The sequence below is a fragment of the Bombus impatiens genome, unplaced genomic scaffold (assembly GCF_000188095.3).
Source record: "Bombus impatiens unplaced genomic scaffold, BIMP_2.2 scf_0132, whole genome shotgun sequence".
NCBI lineage: Eukaryota > Metazoa > Arthropoda > Insecta > Hymenoptera > Apidae > Bombus > Bombus impatiens.
In genome coordinates this window covers 208,479-227,557 of record NT_176551.1, presented here as the reverse complement: position 1 = coordinate 227,557, position 19,079 = coordinate 208,479, and the positions used below count along the sequence as shown (strand labels likewise).

The 19,079-nt window shown below is 35.3% G+C and overlaps 5 protein-coding genes across 12 annotated transcripts in view; 2 read left to right on the top strand and 3 right to left on the bottom strand.

Annotated features, from left to right (window-relative positions):
• Positions 1-4,260, bottom strand: part of LOC100747593 (uncharacterized protein CG3556) — a 15,086-nt gene extending 10,826 nt beyond the window's left edge. Inside the window, exons 1-2 of one of the 6 annotated variants that reach the window (XM_024365212.2) lie at positions 4,132-4,260; positions 1,000-1,107 (exon numbers count right to left, since the gene is read on the bottom strand). In XM_024365212.2, coding sequence (XP_024220980.1) covers positions 1,000-1,081 — 82 coding nt within the window. In that variant the 5' untranslated portion in view covers positions 1,082-1,107; positions 4,132-4,260. Of the gene's footprint in view, positions 1-999; positions 1,108-1,842; positions 2,618-3,249; positions 3,451-3,888; positions 3,965-4,131 lie in introns of those variants that run through there. The other 5 variants (XM_024365211.2, XM_003486743.4, XM_033318953.1 and 2 more) reach the window with 5 other exon arrangements.
• A 71-nt stretch (positions 4,261-4,331) lies between these two features.
• LOC100748876 (protein I'm not dead yet) lies at positions 4,332-7,210 on the top strand. The gene is made up of 8 exons (XM_033318964.1): positions 4,332-4,505; positions 4,888-5,268; positions 5,339-5,397; positions 5,615-5,927; positions 6,005-6,147; positions 6,263-6,357; positions 6,450-6,733; positions 6,810-7,210. The coding sequence occupies exons 1-8, from the start codon at positions 4,353-4,355 to the stop codon at positions 7,086-7,088; spliced, it is 1,707 nt and encodes a 568-aa protein (XP_033174855.1). The 5' UTR covers positions 4,332-4,352; the 3' UTR covers positions 7,089-7,210.
• On the bottom strand, positions 7,029-8,744 carry LOC100747479 (PAXIP1-associated glutamate-rich protein 1). 2 transcript variants are annotated; one of them, XR_004461054.1, is made up of 4 exons: positions 8,414-8,743; positions 8,161-8,321; positions 7,453-7,732; positions 7,029-7,178 (listed from the first exon to the last, which is right to left on the bottom strand). XR_004461054.1 is itself a non-coding variant. In XM_033318962.1 (3 exons), the coding sequence occupies exons 1-3, from the start codon at positions 8,480-8,482 to the stop codon at positions 7,507-7,509; spliced, it is 456 nt and encodes a 151-aa protein (XP_033174853.1). In that variant the 5' UTR covers positions 8,483-8,744; the 3' UTR covers positions 7,281-7,506. The 2 variants fall into 2 exon arrangements, 1 of the variants encoding a protein (XP_033174853.1); XM_033318962.1 differs by lacking the exon at positions 7,029-7,178 and having other exon boundaries at positions 7,281-7,732; positions 8,414-8,744.
• A 699-nt stretch (positions 8,745-9,443) lies between these two features.
• LOC100747237 (gustatory receptor for sugar taste 43a) lies at positions 9,444-12,540 on the top strand. Of its 2 annotated transcripts, XM_003486739.4 has the most exons (7): positions 9,444-10,231; positions 10,459-10,675; positions 10,762-11,116; positions 11,314-11,403; positions 11,485-11,759; positions 11,833-11,991; positions 12,101-12,540. In XM_003486739.4, exons 1-7 carry the CDS (start codon positions 10,056-10,058, stop codon positions 12,146-12,148), a joined length of 1,320 nt encoding a protein of 439 aa, XP_003486787.1. In that variant the 5' UTR covers positions 9,444-10,055; the 3' UTR covers positions 12,149-12,540. The 2 variants fall into 2 exon arrangements, with proteins under 2 accessions (XP_003486787.1, XP_033174847.1); XM_033318956.1 differs by having other exon boundaries at positions 11,833-12,540.
• LOC100747122 (myotubularin-related protein 3) lies at positions 12,183-18,913 on the bottom strand. The gene is made up of 15 exons (XM_024365204.2): positions 18,220-18,913; positions 17,085-17,435; positions 16,821-17,007; positions 16,564-16,742; positions 16,243-16,444; positions 15,968-16,158; positions 15,662-15,857; positions 15,394-15,579; positions 15,117-15,281; positions 14,730-14,980; positions 14,339-14,581; positions 13,834-14,134; positions 13,615-13,716; positions 13,298-13,482; positions 12,183-13,150 (listed from the first exon to the last, which is right to left on the bottom strand). Exons 1-15 carry the CDS (start codon positions 18,273-18,275, stop codon positions 12,841-12,843), a joined length of 3,105 nt encoding a protein of 1,034 aa, XP_024220972.1. The 5' UTR covers positions 18,276-18,913; the 3' UTR covers positions 12,183-12,840.
• Between the last annotated feature and the right edge of the window lie 166 nt (positions 18,914-19,079).

Sequence of the window (19,079 nt, the reverse complement as noted above, 5' to 3'; positions counted from 1 at the left end):
CGACGCAAAAAAAGAAGTCGAAAATACAGAATAAAAATTTTTCGTTTGAAGCTTCGTTTTCGAGAAAATCGACTTTGAATTTTCGCTCGGTACGCGTGCACTTTGTTGTCTCGATGGAAAAATTAAAAAAAAAAATTGTTATTCTATATTTTCGACTTCTTTTTTCGCGTAGAATCATCCCCTTTCCGCTTGTACCACCAATTACCAACCACCCTGTATATAGTAATTTCTTGTAGAAGTATTATCTGTGAGTGGTGGAGGAAACATTTTGAAATTTCATTGGCACTGCAATGATCCGATAATCGTGAATGTATTGGTGAAGTTTGAAACAAATACTCTTTTATAAAATACTCTTTTCATTGTTTTAACGTCTAAAATCAGGCTTACAAGTAACCTCCCACATTTTCGAATAGTTTCTATCGTAGATTGTAATATATATGTCGGATGAAGAAGATTCTTCTTTTATTAATAGAAATGCCATCGACATTACTCCAAGCAGTGAATAAACATAATTTAATTGTAAATGAAATGTAAAGAAAATATACATTATATATCATCGTTCATTTTTTTAATAGAATTCAACAAATATATAATTTATTGAGTTTACAAGAAGATAGTAAGTATTGTTCCTAATGATTAATGTGATAGTTTAAAAATTATGTAGAGACTACAGTGTGTTTAGAAAAGGAAGATCTTTCTTCGTAAAGAAACTTCTTTCCGTAATTACCTTTCTCATTTCTTCGAATAATTTATTATTGATTATTAATTATTTATACTAATAAATTAAAAAGTTGAAAGTACATATTTTTCTAATAATATACCAGAAATGTAAAAAATATGCAAAAGATCGAAACAACAAAAAAATTGTAGTCATTTTATAAATCATTCTGAATTCTTCGTCTCGTCACTGTATTACACTATCAAAGGGTTTATATCCAAATCGATGTGAACAGATGAGTCACGAGTATAAAGGGTTAGAACTGCAAAGAAAAACTATACCTTTGGCATAGGCCACATTCAACGTGCACAAACACGCTAGAAACAGGACCATTACAGCTGCCATACTTGCTCTTCCCCACATTTTCACCGACGATCGCACGATATTACCTGAAAGACAACAAATATTAACAATAATTAAAACGTTCCATTACTTTTCTTCGCCTGATTTCATCTAACGGCTGTACACTGCGTTTCATAACTATGAAACCACCCTAAAATTTTCAATTTGAGGCTGAAATATTCTGTAGAGAATATCTTCAGATTTGTTTCAAATTTTACCAATATAATACCTACACAATCAATACAAATATCATATATATATATATATAATCCAGTCTCATTACTATATTATACTGCGGATTTTGAAACGTTTAAAAAAAATCTAAAACTAATTTAAGAATTCGCATGATATCCAAAAATACAGAAAATTTCCAGAAAACAGAGTGTTCGTTACAGTGTTTGACATTTTGAATTTGTAAAACAATGTTCTATAAAGCTTTCATTTTTTTCATTCTATCGATAAAAATACGAACGAATATCGCAAGTCAACCCGTTACACTGCTAATGAAATTGCAAAATATTCCGTATACTTAGCCACAATATACCCACAAAAAGCATCTACAAGTTCATTCAATATTTATACACATTCAAACATTTTCACGAGCCACCTGAGTTCTCTAGCATTTTTGTTCTTTCCAGACAATACGTGTAACCTGTCCTTTTCTAGGGAAAAGTATCGTGCAGCTTGTTTTTGGGGAAAAAGAGGGAAATGACGAATCGATTGAAGACTCTTGAATGATTTTACAGTCATGAAACACAGTCTATGGCGTTATTAAATATTACTTCGTATTCACACTATTACTTTCAGCCAACTATTCTTATATTCTTCGGGATCTTGAAAATCGCTCGATCATTCGTTTCCTTAATCGGGACCCGATTGCCAATAGGAGTGTTCAATGGTCAAGGCCAATGATTGTATTCGCCTATATCAGCAATGATATGTATAAATGTGCAGAAAGTTGACAAGTAACGGTCACACCGGCAAAAAAGACACTATCACCACCGCGGCCACGTTCGACGTCGCTACGCCCGCGGAAATGCTACTGGGAACAACGCGTGGGAATATTGCGTGGGATCGATATCGCGGCATTCGCCATCCTTCCAGCCGATGTACATATATACACGCTACTCTCTGACTGTATAGGTAAATACATGTGCCTGTGTTCTCCTTTTCTCTGCTGGGGCCTAGTTGTTCGCCTCTTCCTTTTCATGTCACTGTCTCTTACCCGCACCTACTTGCCAACACCACTGTGTTCTCTTCGCACCCTCTGTCCCACCTTTGCCACAATTATTATCATTTCACTCCCTTCTGCTATTCTTATCGGCTTATCAACTCGATGTATGGGCATAGTGTATAAAATTCGATTGCTTATGTAATAACTTAAAGAATAAACAAATTTTTGTACAAGTATCTATTCTTGAGTTTGTTTCAACGTCTAGGATCCAAACGTGTCCCACTGCAAAAATGGTTTTCGACGCTGTGTGTATGGATCCGACTTTTTTGAAATTTCGTTGGTTTTTTTCATTTTTCAGGCAATCACAGCGAAGGCTACGAAATCTGTTATCGATGAAGGAACCATGTGTTTATACGTTCGTGATTTTAGATTTGCAGTAACTGAACTACAACGATAAGGAAATCTGTAATAGGCTTGATAATTATAACTCGCATTTCCTTCCTTTTCTTTCGATTTGTCGAATTTGTACGGTCTTGTACGATTTTGTACTCGAAATAGAAAAAAAGTTACATAAAGTTTGGACAAGCATAAAAAGAAAAGAATAATTCCCTCTGCTTTCTACGCAGATCGCTTTCGCGTTCGATTCTTTTCCTTCTTTCAAACCCATTTTTTTATTTATTCGTCCGTTTGATTCGACGTAAAAACTGACAACATTTAGATACGACACAAAAGCTGTCATTGATTTTATTCAAGAACTACCTTAGTATTAATACTAGATAAAGAAAGGATAACAAATATAGTAACATTCATACTGAATTTTGTCCTTTACCATTTGATCTCGTCTCATCGTGTCAACTACTAAAATATTAAAAAAAGGAAATCGAAACAATTCTATCCTCTAACAGATTCAGCTCAACGGTCAAGTATTATACAATCAACGTATTTCAAACAAACATAAAATACCAAAATTTTGCAAATACACATGCACATTGTGCATAATATACAATTTACTTACCTTATCGAAAACGTGCTAGTTAAAACACACGTCTTTGGACGCACGTTCACTTAAATGTTTAGGATATTTTTCGGTATTAATATTGCCTAAGAATACGAGGGTTGGAGTGAGGCACGTTGAATCGAACAACTACTGTTAAGAGCGATGCAATGAGAGCGCATAAGGGGTGCAAAGGGTTTCAAGATCGCCCTCTTTCTCGCCCGTTATTGCAGCACACAGATTGGCGCGCCATGTTTAAGATCGCGCTACAGATACGAAATAAAAATAACATTTATTTCGTGATCCATGAAAGTATTTAGACACTCACCATGAAAGAAACTTTTATATATTATATTATATATTTTACATAAATTACGTTAAATCTGTAATGAGATATGATTATCATGATTAGATATATGATAAAATTTGAAATCAATACAAGAATGTATATACATGCAAGTAGAGAAGTTACAAAACTTTATATCCAACATATGTTTGTAGTAATGTATTTAGTAAACTATTAATATACAGCGCATGAATAGACATCTTAAACATAACAGATCCAATGTTGATCCTTATTAATATGTATAATTGATAGTTGATTGTTTCAATTTGTGATTTCCGACAAATATAGTGACTATAAAAAATATTTGTACTTACATAACCTTATCTTCCGATGTAGCGTTCTTTTAGCTAGTCTTGCATTTCATTTCCACAGTTTCTTTCTAGTTATATGAAAGTATTACTAATGATAAATGACATGAACTTTAATATGTAATTAACATGAAATTTAATACTATTAATTTACTATTGTACTTAAACCTAACTAATTATTATATAAGTAAATGTCATAACAAATACAATAGTATACAAATACTTCTTTTAGTCATTAATCAAGCTTAACGTAATCAATACCACAATATCAGATGCCTCACCCTGTACGTGTCAGATAAAGACAATCATGAAATGTACGAGTATAACAAATGAAAGATAGATAAAGTAAACATCCGTAGATACGAACAAATAGTCAATGGGCACTTTTTCTGTATAGACAGAAAAAATTTGCTAGTTAACCAAAGGTATCAAATTTACTCTGGAAGAAACGATAAAAAGGATAGAGAAATATGGCGACGAGATCAACTGCGCAAGAAGAAATGTTATCAACACAAGAAAAGTTAATCCTCACTGGGCAGTTTATCAAGCTATACTGGAAAATATTGTTTGCTATAACCTGGGGTTTGATACTGATCCCGCCTCTGCTCGTTTATAATTATCCGGTATCAGACTAATATCTAAATTAGTAGTATAGTATATACACACACACACGCGCGCGCGCGCGCACGCCGGCACTCGTTTCAAATATGACACAATTATTAATTATATATTACATGTACAATTAAAAATGAAAAAAAGAAAAAAACACTTGATCATACAACTATTTTATGATCATTAGTTTACTTATTCTATAAATTTGTTTAACAAAATATTGTCATTATGTTTAAAACGCTTCGAAACAAAATAGTTAAAATATTGCTTAAAAATGTTTCTGTTGAAAAATTAAGATCTTCGAGTTGCGTGACACATATGAAGCAAGCGTGCGATTTTTATGTATCTACGACAGAATATGATGATAGAATATTCGTTTCATCATATTTGTAGGAAACTAGATGCGCCTACGCTGTATTAGTGATGGCTGGATATTGGATCACTGAATGTTTCCCCATGGCAGTTACCTCGTTGATTCCACTGGTGTTATTCCCAATATTTGGAATATTAAGCACAGCAGATACTTGTGCTTGTTACATGAACGATACTATAATGGTGTTCATAGGAGGTTTGGTTCTTGCTGTCGCAATTGAACACAGTAAACTACATCTACGAATCGCCCTTGGGGTGATGAGAACAGTTGGCTGTACTCATGCAAAATTACTTGGCGGTCTTTGTGTTGTAACTACTTTCATATCCATGTGGGTTTCAAATACTGCAGCAACTGCCATGATGGTGCCGATCATATTTGCGGTTTTGAATGAATTAGAACAGGTGCGATATCTAATTTTGTTCTCTTCTCTTTTTAATTCTCTTCTTGTGTTACTTATCATGTTCCTTTCAGGCTGGACTCTGCCACGTCTTCGAGGAGATACCGGTTCCTCCAGGATCAACGGACCCACCGTAAGATATGGAACGAAATAATATGAAAGATAAACAAAACATGAGTAAGGAGGGAATTAGAGAATGAATAAGCATTAGAGACGGGAGCAAGGGAGGGAAGAAGGAAAGAACAAAAAAGGAAAAAGGAAAGAAAGAAAGAAAGAAAGAAAGAAAGAAAGAAAGAAAGAAAGCAAAGGAGGAGATAACAATTTTCTGATTCTAACATTACACATCGTAGGGAACGGAAACCGACCAAGGTAACGAAAGCTTATTTAATGGCCGCAGCGTACTGTGCAACTTTCGGAGGTACGGGAACGCTTGTAGGCACCGGAACTAATCTCACTTTCAAGGGTATTTTTGAAAGCACATTTCCTGAATCCGAGGGCATTAGTTTCACACAGTGGATGATAGCACAAATGCCACAAATGATTATTAATGTCTTTTTAACGTGGATTTACCTTCAGCTAATGTTCATGGGTTTATTTAGACCCCATAGCAAAGATGCACAGATAGCGAATATTGGAACCGAAGGAGAAACGGTTACTAATCAAGTAATACGAATAGTTGTAAATTCCTTACACGATTTACTTTCATTCATTTATTGAATCTGTTTAAAAACTGTTTAAAGGTGATACAGGAAAGATACAAAGAACTAGGTGGCATTACGTTTCACGAGGCAGCAGTTGCCGTCCTTTTTATTACCTGTATATTTTTATGGTTATTCCGAAAACCAGGCTTCGTACGAGGATGGTCTGAAGCAATAACAGAAATGTTAAATATTTGTTTACATACGGTTCATTCATCTCTCATAATGAAAAAAGAATTCGCGCATGTATAAATACATATTCACTGTGCACCTTTACTCATCTATGAATTTCATTGACAGAGATGTTCGAGATTCAACGCCTGTCATATTCATATCTATCATGATGTTTTTCATTCCGAAAGATTTGGATTTTCTTCGTAGCTACAACAAAGACCGTGAGTATAAAAGAGGCAATTATGTATGGGCAATAGTTCTTCTGTATAATACAACTTATCTGTTTATCTATACATTATTTTTGCTTTCATAGCCGGTGAGAGACCCGTCAAATCTTCAGAAGGTTTGGTCACATGGGACGTGATCCAAAGAAAGATGCCTTGGAGTTTAATGTTCCTTTTGGGCGGTGGATTCGCGATATCCAGAGGCAGCATTGCTTCCGGTTTGGCAAGGAAGGTCGGTGAGACGTTGGTGCCGCTACGATACTTTCCCCCTGTATTGATCATGCTGTTTGTTTGTTTGTTTATTGGCACTATTACGGAGTTCACTTCCAATGTCGGTATCGCAAACATTACTTTACCAGTCATTGCACAAATGGTAAAAAATTACATGGACATTATAATGCTATTCAATAATCTATCCTCAGCTTGTTAATAATCACTTTATTGTACAGTGTGTTGCAATGGAGATACATCCCATATATTTAATGATACCAGCAGCTATATCGTGTTCTTACTCTTTTCGATTACCAGTTGGTACACCCCCAAATGCAATCATAGCAGCCGTCGGGCACATTCCAACCAACTGGCTAATGATAGGAGGTTGCGGTCCTTCTATATTCTCTCTCATAGTAAATGTTGCTTGCTTTGCTATATGGGGTACTATAATTTACGATGTCAAAGAATTTCCCGACTGGGCTAAAAGCAATCACCCAGCCAAAGGAAACCCATGAAATCATATATTTCATTCTTTCCTTTTTTTGTTCTGTCTTTTCTCTCAGTTCTCCTATGCTTGTAACATATATCATGTTTCGTTCATTTCTCTGTTAAATAAATGTACACTGATTAACTGTGTCTAATTGCCAAATTAAAATATTATTCATAATTGAACGTAATACACTCTGTGTGAGATATGACACAGTATATACGTGAATATGTATATAATTAAATAATAATCGCCCAAAATACAATCACAGATCTATATAATTTCGATTAGTAAACCAATTAGATTTTGACTACTATTCGTGTATCAAAATTTAATATAAACTTTATTATAAATATAATTTATAAATATATATATATATATAACATTTATACCGCAATGCATCAATGTAACGTTTATGTTGGCTGCGTCTTTAATACGGATGATTATTACGTTGGCTGCATCTTTGATACGGATGATTCGATCTTTTTTGGACTCGAATTAATTTCTTGCTGTTCTAATCTACGATGTCGTAACATAGTTGATAGTACACCGTTAAAACTTGCAGTCTTCTTCTTAGCACTTCCTTTTGGAGTACTTTCTCCAGTTCTACGAACCGGTAATCTCGGCGACGACATCTCATCCATGAAATCAAAGTCTGACTTTTCTTCGGTCCTAAACAAAAATACAAATGGAATTGATACAATAGAACGAAAATAAGCTATGATATGACAAGCTGTGTACTAGAATTATATGACAAACAGTGACTCGTGAAAGTATTCGGGTACAGAAACTTTTTACAAATATATTACGCACAGTATATGAAACATTTTGACATTTCATTAGCACTGTAACGAGAAACAAGTATCATAATTATATTGATAAAATTTGTAATCAATCTGAAAATGTAATAGAAATTATAAATTATGAATGTATACTGTGAAAAGATCTGAAATAGTCAATTATTTTTAGTATAATCAAGAGACAATCTCGTATCTCATATTATGGCTAAACTTCATTATCTTCTTAAGTGTTGAAATACTTTTGTGAGACACGGCACATCAATCTCAACATTTAAAGTTAAAATGTGGGATAGTAGATACTTGTACTCCTGCGAGCCATTATCTTGCTGACGATTGCTTGAAGGAACAGGTGATGGACCTCTTCTACCTGGACACTTCCAGTCGAGTTCCAAAGCTCTGTTATTGGCTTCGAGGGCCTCGATCAATGTTAATATATCGTCAGGTTTCAAAGTCCATTCGTTCTAAATGAGCACGAAGGTAAAAGGAAAAGGGAGAGAGCTGAACGAACTGGATAAACAACATTCTATTAGTCCTTCCTCCATCTTTTACTCACTTTTCCATCCATTTCGTATTTCTCATCGTCTGAACATTCTATCGACCAATCTTCTTCGTTGCGCTCCATCTTTTATCACCTCCAAGTTATATAAAAATCTCAATGAAATAATTAATATAAATCGAAGTAAAACATGTAGGATCGGATTAAGAAAAATTCAACACTTAACCTCGAACGAAACTATTCGGTTAACATCAGTAGCCATACCATTCGTAATAACAAAATTTAGTTACCGATAACGTCGCTAGTTGTCGCTATTGATCAACGTGTAAATTCAAAATTTCGTATGCGTAATTGCAAAAATGAAATCAAATCAACATAGTCGTCGTATATATACGTATACAAAATATATGATATTATAAATAGACAATAAGTATACTACTTTCTATTTGAAATAACCAATTAACTCCAATTTGTCCTTTCAAAGCTCCAGAACTTAAAAATGGTTAATTTTGATACATTTCATGTTTGTCTAAATAATGTAGACATTTGTGAAAGGATAAGAAATATGACATGATTAAACGATAGAGAAGTAGATTGACAAATACGATACGGCGAAAGACCGAGTATTGAATATTATCGGCACGAATGTTCTTTCCCACGATTTTCATATCATGCTAAATCATGTCACAATACCATGATACGAATGTTTGTTTAGCGCAACATGCTACCTTTATTCATGTAAAGAAAGGAATATGTATGTACTTTGATGAAATGAAACTTCCACCGAATTTGTTTATTCTAGGTGATCTTATTTTCTTTTCGGCTATTCGTATTACATGATCCTTTATCACATGCCTTCTTCATACTATAAGAACGACTGTTCCTCCCGTTTGTTCATACATGTTTATCAATTTTCGATTGATCAAATTTAATAAAAATGATCATATACGCAAAACATATAGCAAACTTAAAACTTTAATTAAAAAGTCTCTCTTTCTCCCTCTCTCCTTCTTTCTCAGTGTGCTCGCGCAAACTGTCCAATAACTAAATATGTATATGTTATGTCTATAAACATCTGTTGGTTGCGGACGCTCGCGCCCAACAATACCATTAAGCGCTCAACGAAGAAACGTGTTATTTCTCGGCAAAGTCAATATCGAAATATCAACGATAACTACCTGCCAACAATTTGACAAGAATGAATGAACAGTCGAGACTAGTACTTGATATAATCCCCTTTAAACGATTGTAAAAATCTGAGAAATAGAGAGATTGTGCCGCATTAAATAGTAATAAAGTGCTATTTTCTTCTTTGCTCGCAACATGTTTAAAACCATTTGGCATTTGTTTGACACGAGAAAGGTGTAGTGTAACGTAGCTGCTGTGCCGTGTTGTGCTGCTTTTTTTTTTATCTCTGATTGATATTTGTCCTTTCTAATAATTCTAATATTCAAGGAGCTAAACGGAAATATGCGTATAATAGAACAGCAATATTTATTATTTCATTTTGTTGATAGAAAATAATTTCAGTGAATCGATGTTGAAACATGTGTGATATTGAAATGTGAGGAAGAAGACCAAAAGCTTGTTTCTGCATTTGATCGATTACGCATGGAAAGGACAACGGAATAAAAATAGATCGAATCTTTTCTTCAAATACAATACAGCTAAATAAGAAAATCGATCGAAAAATTTGAAGATGGAGTTAAAACGTATAGAGAAAAAACGAAAAGCTTCGTACGATGGCAATCTTCGTCGAGCGATGTTTCCCATATATTATCTTGGTAAATTGTGTGGTGTGGTTCCAGTAAGATTTTACGTGCACGCTTCTGAAGGATGTCAGGCCCGTTTAAATATCATAGACCTCGTCTATAGGTAAAAAAGAACGATGAATGAAATAAATGAATATAACAAAAAATCATAGTGTACAGGACCTTTTTGATTCAGAATAATCCATTAATATATATACTGATAAAGTTATTCGATTCCCTCCTGATGTGCTCTGTAGAAATTGAGAAATTCTTTGATAACATGAAAACGTTTGTTTCTACTGGGAATATTTGAATAGAATTAAGTAACAATGCACGTTGTGCGTTTCGTAGTTTGTGCGTACTGATACTACTGCTCGGCGCGGAAATTTGGGGCCTATGGCGAGATCTGAAAGACGGCTGGGAGCATAGTACCAGACTGAAATCTCGGACAGCGGTGATCGCGACATGCAGCGATGTGCTTGGAGTAATGAGCTTAACGGTCGTTTGTATCGTTGGCTCCCCTTTCCGATGGAAATCCCTGCAACTTGTGATAAACAAATTAATCGAGGTCGTTAAAGAGTCGTTTTACAAATTTTTTTACCATTCCATCAACGGTCGAAATGATAGTAAAGCGTTTTCGCATTTTCATTTCAGGTAGATAAAAAAATCGGTGTATCGTCTACAAAGAAAGCTCGAAGGTTCACGATTTGTTTAACGATATGTAGCCTCGTCTATCTCTGGTTCAATTCGAGTTTAGACTTTTATTCATGGAGTCGCAAAGCAAAAAACCAAACATTTGCTGACAAAGGTCCTATTAACTATGCACCTCTATACGTAATGTACACCGTGATCATTTCTGCAGAAATCCAGTATAGCGTGGCAACGTATAATATAGGACAAAGATTAGTTCGCTTGAACAGTAGCCTGAAAAGTATGTTGGATACAAATAATACAAATAATAGTAACAACGACGATGCGATCGGCTATTTCCGAAAATTTTCCGAAACAGGTAAATAAAATAAGTCGGAAACGTAGAATAATGTTTTTTCATATGAGCCTTCGTTTTCGAAAATGTAAATATTTGAACGAATATTTACAAAGTTTCCTGTATGTACTTTCCCCTAATAACCTATGCTGAATCTTTAATCTTTCATTTTGTCGACCAATACAACCGGAACGATATATGTATGTGCTTAACCTAAGCAGCTAACGACATTGGAGGCAAGAAAGGATGGAACATTACACCAAAACGGCAACTCGTATTAGGCAGCTATAGATTGTCACGGAAGATGGATGGTAAGTTTGCTAACTATTTAATGAAAACTGATCGGTAGAAGAATACGTTAATTCGACCTCACCTATTGTGATTATTTACAGAAAGCAAAACCTACGTAAACAGTATATCTGAATTGATAATGGTTCATTCTTTACTTTGCGACACAGTATCCCTCATAAATACTGCTTTCGGTGTCGTACTACTAGCCGTCACTATATCCTGTCTATTACATCTAATCATCACGCCGTATTTCTTGATCGTGCAAGCTAATGAAAAACACGAATGGATATTTCTAGTCGTACAAGCTGGATGGTGTATCATTCACATAAGCAGAATGCTGATAATCGTTCAACCTAGCTATTCCACAGTCGCGGAGGTAAAAGATGAGAGAAAGCAAAGTGGAGAGGGAAGAAGGGAAAAACGATAGCTTAAAACTATTTCGGTTCCAGGGAAAAAGAACGGCAACTCTCGTTAGTCAGTTACTTTCTTGTTGTTTTGAAGCAGACGTCCGACGAGAATTGGAAATATTTTCGCTTCAATTGTTGCATCGACCTTTGGAGTTCTCAGCATGCGGACTCTTTTCCTTGGACAGAAACTTAATAACGTCGGTAAGAATTCTTGATTACTCGTATGAAAAGCAAATGCATTTAAGCAATACGTAAAACATATATTATTATATTTATATTGATTGTGTGCATCTACGCACATATGATTTAGATCGCGGGAGTTATAACAACGTATCTCGTTATCCTGGTACAATACTGAGCAAGAGAGGAAGAGTGATAGAGAGACAATCGCATATTACGATAATGACATTTAATATACCAATTCTCGTAAACAGCGGTAATATACAAATACAAGTTACTCGTATCATAATCCAACTACTAATAATAACGAGTTGTTCCATCGATCGAACGATCGACGTTTAATTAAGAGCGCACCTCGTACGGTGTCTAGAACTAGACGTCAGTCACAGCCTATCCAAAATATTCCTCGGCCTCGTCTTGCTGTATCTCTGAGAAGGGAATAAGATCGCCTAAAAACGGGAAACTTGAATAGTCTCGTTTGAAGAAGCCAGGTATCTCCTCGTTGAATCAACTTATACGCCTATGTATACATACGATTGTATAAGACAAATACAACCTATCGTATACTGACTCATTTTCTCTCACTTTGTCCGATACACTCTATGCACTCTTTTTCGTACAAATTACTCTAGCAATAAATATTGGATCGCTCCAAATATCTAACTGTGTGATGGTTGGCTATCGGCTCGCGCGCGACCTATACGTCTGTTTGTAACACACATTGTACAGACATAAATGATAAACGTGTGAACGTGTATCGCAGCTGACTTATCGTATTATGGATACACTTTCTGCATTGTTGAAAACCAAACAGTAACCGGATTGCTGCGAATGTTACTTCCTCGAGGTTCCTCGCTCGCGCGAGAGTGTTCAATTTACCGTGGCTGCTGTAACCGGAGGTTGCGCTTTCTGATGCGCAGCCTGCAGCAAATTATCGCAGCAACTATCTTTCGTCAGGTTCAAACCTTTCGATCTTTGACAAGTCATCAAGTTCTCAGAATTTAACTCCGCATCGTTTTCTCCTTTGTTTTGATGACGAGCATTACACTGACATGGACTTGTGTGCCGATGAAGTCGAGAGAAACACTCGCTACAAACTCTCACGGGATTATACAGTTGTTCGCTGGGTAGTGGTGTCGAATTCTCGGAACAATCCGCACAGAAGATCTTACCGCAGCATCTGCGATAGATGAGCAAATAACTCATTGTAAAATTATATTCTTGTATTCATTCTACATTGAACTGTATTATATAACTAGTTTATCCAAAGATATTACTAAACAGTAATTACGACATTATAAATGCCACTGCCCTGTGTGCCGCGTACCTGCAATGATGCTTACGTCGTCCCAGCCAAAATTCCGTATCGCATCCCATGCATCGACTTACCGCGTGATCGGGTACCCAGAGAATAGGAGCAGGACCCAATTCTTCCACTGCTTCCCAAGACATGTCTGAAGGTAATGATTCTCCATGGTCGCCGGTACTTCCAACTGAATCTGGTAACGATCCCTGAAACAAAAAATCATATTCAATCGACTTCCTTTAATTATACTTCTGATATTTTCTTTCTTCTTTTTTTTCTATCTTTCTTCTTTCTTTTATTTTGATTACTTTGTATGGAATAATTTGTAATCAACTCACAATATCATCAACACGATCGATCTCTGCATTATGATTACAAACTTGCTTGATCAGAGCCATTCTCGTCGTATGTAATTCCTTCCTTAACGCTTCCTCTTTCAACTGAAAAATAATAAAAAAAAGAAAGAAAGAAAAGAAAAAAAAGAAAAATAACATCATAATCTTCCAGTTCCAAACATCTCTTCCTTATTATTATGCCTAATTGATCGAAATTAGTACCTTATGTTCCACGATAATCTGTTGTACACGCATCTGAACGTCACAATGTATAAGGGGAAGACCATCGACATCATCCAATCTATCAGGGTTATCTGGTACCGTATCTTGATAAGTTGGAGAAGCTGGACAAACGCTACTAGGTGTTCTCGATATCTGCGGTATGCTGGTATCACTAACGTCACTACCCTCGTTATGGTTGTGATTGTAATTTCGACTGCAAGAGCAACCGATTCGACTGGTCGCGCTGCTCTCGATCCATGGAGATACGATATCCGGTGACGAATTTTTCTCCACTTTGCTGCTTGAAAAAAAAAAAGAAAGTTGTGTTGTTTCGTTCAATCCGAATTCAAATTATCGACTCTATTTTTACATTTTGAATTTCGGACTCAAACTCGGGATTAAGTAAATATGTATAACAGTTAACTTATCCGTTATCTAGTTAATTAGCTTATTGCATTTAATTCCTTGTACCGTAGTATGTATGACAATATGTAATGGTACTTACGTTTCTTTATCAATCGCCTCGAGTACAGAATCGTTACTCGGTATTAGTGTGTCCGTTGAACTGTCTACCGATGGATTTACTGGCGAGTCGTTCAAAGTTTGCGTCGTCGTTGTGTAACTTTTCGCTTTGTCCTGATTCTCTGTTATATTTTTCTCTATTGTGTCACTAATAATACAATTCTCCGTGCAATTGTGTTTTCCTTTCTCGCTTGTTTCTGTGTCGAGCGTTAACGAGTCAAATTTCCTGTCATTATATACAATAAATGATATAACATTTTTTTGGTTTTCGATTCATGAATACAAAGTATTCACGAATAACACAAACAAAATGACGTACTAAACTTATTTTCACATTGGACTTGTTTTATCAAAGATTAAATTGAAATAATTACTTCTCTACTGAGGCGCTTGGATCGCTGAGTCGACGGTGAAGATAGGCCGCATGATCGGGAGTGTGCATAAGATCACCGTATGAGCGAGTTTTAGTCATTTGTCCCTGTGGTTCTTCGTTCTCACCACCTTCGATATCTATCATCGTTATTCTTTGTTTATCGTCTCTGATACCGAGAGGAGATTCCATAGAACCTAAATATACTTCTGACCATAAAACAAGGTCGCGTACGTTACAACTTGGCCATAATACCTAAAATATACAAAAATTATTCTAAACATACTAAATGGTTGAAATGTAAAGCAATATGTTGCTTATTATATAATAAAACTTATGCGGGAACAACGTACTTTATTACGGCTGGTATATATGATAAAAAATATCTTACTTGATTCTTTAACGGAGAGTACAAATGATTTATGAAAGAGCTGGAATTGAGGAAACGCCAAACTGAAAATGTACGCTCCCGTATTCTTAACTGAAACCTTTCTTGCCTCGTGTTGCAGAGAAATGTGCCAAAAAGTTGTGAATATGTATGCTGTGCAAGTTTCACCTAAAATCAATCAAAAGTGTGCCAGCTTTAGTAAATTAGCCTTCCGATAATCGGCCAACTCAATCTACTTGATTTTTTCAAAATAGATACGTATGAATTTCTAACTACTTACAAGGTACGCAGGAGACATTTGAAAACTGCATTTGAATTGTAAAATTAACTGATGTACACAGTCAAGCCATTGCAAAAATACTGGGCATCGCTCGTTCGGATCTTCGCAGCCAACAGTTTGCCCACAACGATCCGCGAATTTGTGTCCAAAGTCTAACCATTCTCTCTCACATAAAACTTGGAATCCCTAGCAACGATCAAGTGGAATAACGAAATGATTATCAATTGCAAATAACAAACAAGAAACGAGAAAAGTACCTTTGGCATACCTCCATAGTTCGATAATAAGGATCGAGAAGAATCTGCGCTAAAGCGACTATCTGTGGTGTTCTATCCCAGCCGTCGCTACAATGCACCAATACTGGCCGGCCGTCTCTTTCTATCGCCGACGCTACAGTCACCGCAGCACGTAATAATCCAGACATATGTTGTAACCATCGTGTCCCTTCCAGAAGACTGAGCCAACTGTATATTATGAAAGAAGATTAGAAAAGTTTTAGATCTTCCAATCGTAATAATAGCATAATAATATTGGTTCAATATGAAAAAATGAAGAAAACAAATAGAATATTTACTTAGGTTGATCCGCATCCGAGGCACAGAGTTGTCTCACCGCATGAAAACTCTTCCGTATCGAGTGAATATTTGGTAAATTCATAAATTGTATGTCACAACTAGGATAATATTCGGGACACTCACATCCACCACCACGAGCTCTATTCGCCACAGCGGTTGTATATGATCTAGCATCCACGATTAAGACTTTCTGCAAACAACATATGCTAATTCATTAAGGATCACCAGTTTCAAACATTTATATAATTGGGACCTTTTTTGATTCGATGCTCACTTTTGTTCTATTTGACGTGACGTTATCATCGGTAGTATCGGGATAGATGATAGATGAATCCATCATCGTCGATTCACCTTTATCATAGGAACATGCATCTGAGAGGGCCTTTAAAAGATGTTCGTCATCTGGACTTCGCCATCCGAGCCATCCAACTTCTGGCTGACTGCTTCGTGCTATTACTGCGCCATTATTCACGTGCCTTCGAAATTATGAAAGACGAGAATGTGACATACTATAATAAGATGCATAATAGGGATGCTTCTCGTTTTATATATCAATATAAATACTTCTTTCCTTCTTATTTCTTTTTTTTTATACCTCCAAACAACGGCAGGGATTCGTCGAAAACTCCTAAATTTTGCCACAATCTCAAGTCTGTCGTCAGGAATGCAAGAAGGAACCAGAAGCAATGGTGGATAGGATGGGCATATGCGATAATCTTTATTGATTTGACTTATGCGCCATGTACCATGCAAATTAAATTTTAGTCGTTCCACCTAAGAAAAAAAAGTAAAGAAATTAAATTATATTTAAATTGTGTCTTATCTACATGTATTTACTTACAAGTTACTTACTTCTGAATTAAAGGTAGCATTATACGATATGTTATCTTTCCCTAATTTGGTATTATCTTTACCTTCCTCGATAGACCAAGCATAATATGCAAAAGCAAATATATCTTCTATACTCTTTCGTGGGTAAGTCACCTTATGTAATCGTTTAAACCATTCCAAACAATGTTCGTTCGTAGCAAAGACACAACTGAAATCATTAAGTTGTTTTCAATATCAAAATGATAAGAATGCTATAAGTTTCAACAAAGTACAAAAATTTCATACCTCAGTGAACGAGCATCCTTGCAACCAATATGCAGGAAAAAAATCTCTTTAACTTCTAGCTGTTCTATTAAACCCAGTGGAATATTGTAACATGCTTGACTTAATTGTAAATAGAGTCTATAATTAGAAAGAGCCAACACTCCATCCGACGTACGTCCAAGTGCTACAATGGATTCCCCGCTCAAAGGTGTAAATGGAACTGTAAGTGTTTGATCCTCGCATTCGAAATGCGTATGCTTTGGAAATAATTCCGAAGCATGTAAATGACAGATGGATTGCAAACTTGTTGGCTCTTCAGAACTCTCCATCTCCTCTCTATGTGACACATCATATACAAACTTCAGTCTCCTTCTTGAACATGAAAAGTTCTAATTGCGGGCTATATCTTTCTCACATAGTTTATAGACATAATGTGGAATTGAATTACTCCAATTTGTCACAGATATATACTAGTTCTAGTTATTTACTAGCATATATTAAAATATGCGTTTGGCCTATTTGTTTCAATACGTTCAAGTAATCACAAATATATGTTATCGAAAATTTATAAACAGTCGCAGTATCATTATAACGATTGAGAAGTATATGATCGTTTAAGCTATGGATAAACAGAAAATTCGTTAAACTTATTTGAAATAACGCGATGCATCTATAAATGAAACATCGACGTAACATAAGCGATAGGATTTTCGTTTATTATCGCTTATCGATTTGTGTAATTTTGAGACATTACCATATGCAGAAATATCTTGATAAAAATATCTTCGAACAAATATATACAAATTACAAAAAAAGTGTTCCATCTTCAGGAGATGAAAATGTTAATTTGTATTTACCTAGATATCAAGAAATTTATATGATAAATATAAAAAATCTATCGAGACAGTAAAATCGTTTAAATCGACATATGCATATTCGTCAACTGTCGAAGGTTGATAACACTATACAACCGATTTAATTGCATACAATTACCAAACTAAATAAATTTGTATCTATAAGAAGGTGCTAAGAAAACGTTGAAGGATAAGAGAAACAATTTCAACTAAAACGGTCGAAAATTGTTCATGTTGTTTTTTCTAGAGAGCCGTAATAAACGAAAGGTGACGAAAAGTTTACAACAACAACGATGTCTCACCTTGAATTGCGAAGTTTCTCCGCGATGGACGATATCCAACCGTTCTGATACTTCATACAAAATCCATGAACAGTCGTTTACACAAGAAGTACAATGTGGACATTACTCAATTAAGAGAGAGCGAGAAAGAGAAAGAGATAGAAAAAGAACATTTCCCCGTGTAGGAAAAAATATAACGATTTCGACGTCAAACTTGGAAGTATCTAAGTATTTCAGATTTGTTTTTAGCAGGTACGTAGATAGCTTACGGTATAAACGATTCCGCTAGATTTATGCCAGCTCAATCCAAACGCGATCACTTTTCGTTACGGCAATTCAGGGGAATGGCCAGCATCACAGGGAGCGATCTCCATTAATTGGATTGTTTGCTTCTCTTCCCTTTTTTCCTTTTCTTCTTTCTCTTTTTTTTTTCTTTTTTTATTTCTTAATTAAATTAAACTTGTAATGTTACGAAGGATTCGATTTTAGATTATCCTTTCTGAAAAATACTCGTTCTACTCAATGTGAAAGTTACATTGACAGATTAGTCCATATACAAATCAAGCCGTTTTTCCATTGTTCGATACGCTTCTTAGTGTCCATTTTCAACGAAGCTGTGTTTTTTCAAAGCCGTTACATCATTGGTCGAAACGGCGTGAGAAAATATTTTCCACTTTTCAAGATCAATAACATATTGGTAATATCAATATTAGGAAAGAATAAATTCGAAACTCGTTGATAATTTAAATGTTATTCAGATAACTTATAACTTCAGATAACTTATTGATATATTCAAAAGAATTTTATTATTTAAATGTATATTGATAAACCTCAATTTTAAATGAATGAAGAGTAGAAAAAGCATCATGGTGCGAAATTGT

Bases quoted from the DNA above. Each gene is read 5' to 3' on its own strand.
- LOC100748876 (XM_033318964.1), top strand. From the start codon at position 4,353: ATGGCGACGAGATCAACTGCGCAAGAAGAAATGTTATCAACACAAGAA. The intron at 6,358-6,449 runs GTGAGTATAAAA...TTGCTTTCATAG, and splicing joins TCGTAGCTACAACAAAGACC to CCGGTGAGAGACCCGTCAAA. The intron at 6,734-6,809 runs GTAAAAAATTAC...TTTATTGTACAG, and splicing joins TACCAGTCATTGCACAAATG to TGTGTTGCAATGGAGATACA.
- LOC100747479 (XM_033318962.1), bottom strand. From the start codon at position 8,482: ATGGAGCGCAACGAAGAAGATTGGTCGATAGAATGTTCAGACGATGAG. The intron at 8,322-8,413 runs GTGAGTAAAAGA...GTGCTCATTTAG, and splicing joins AATACGAAATGGATGGAAAA to AACGAATGGACTTTGAAACC. The intron at 7,733-8,160 runs GTATCTACTATC...ATTTTTGTTTAG, and splicing joins AATGGCTCGCAGGAGTACAA to GACCGAAGAAAAGTCAGACT.
- LOC100747237 (XM_033318956.1), top strand. From the start codon at position 10,056: ATGGAGTTAAAACGTATAGAGAAAAAACGAAAAGCTTCGTACGATGGC. The intron at 10,676-10,761 runs GTCGTTAAAGAG...TTTTCATTTCAG, and splicing joins TGATAAACAAATTAATCGAG to GTAGATAAAAAAATCGGTGT. The intron at 11,404-11,484 runs GTAAGTTTGCTA...GATTATTTACAG, and splicing joins ATTGTCACGGAAGATGGATG to AAAGCAAAACCTACGTAAAC.
- LOC100747122 (XM_024365204.2), bottom strand. From the start codon at position 18,275: ATGAAGTATCAGAACGGTTGGATATCGTCCATCGCGGAGAAACTTCGC. The intron at 14,981-15,116 runs GTAAGATATTTT...TGTATATTTTAG, and splicing joins ACTCTCCGTTAAAGAATCAA to GTATTATGGCCAAGTTGTAA. The intron at 14,135-14,338 runs GTAAGTACCATT...TTTTTTTTCAAG, and splicing joins GAGGCGATTGATAAAGAAAC to CAGCAAAGTGGAGAAAAATT.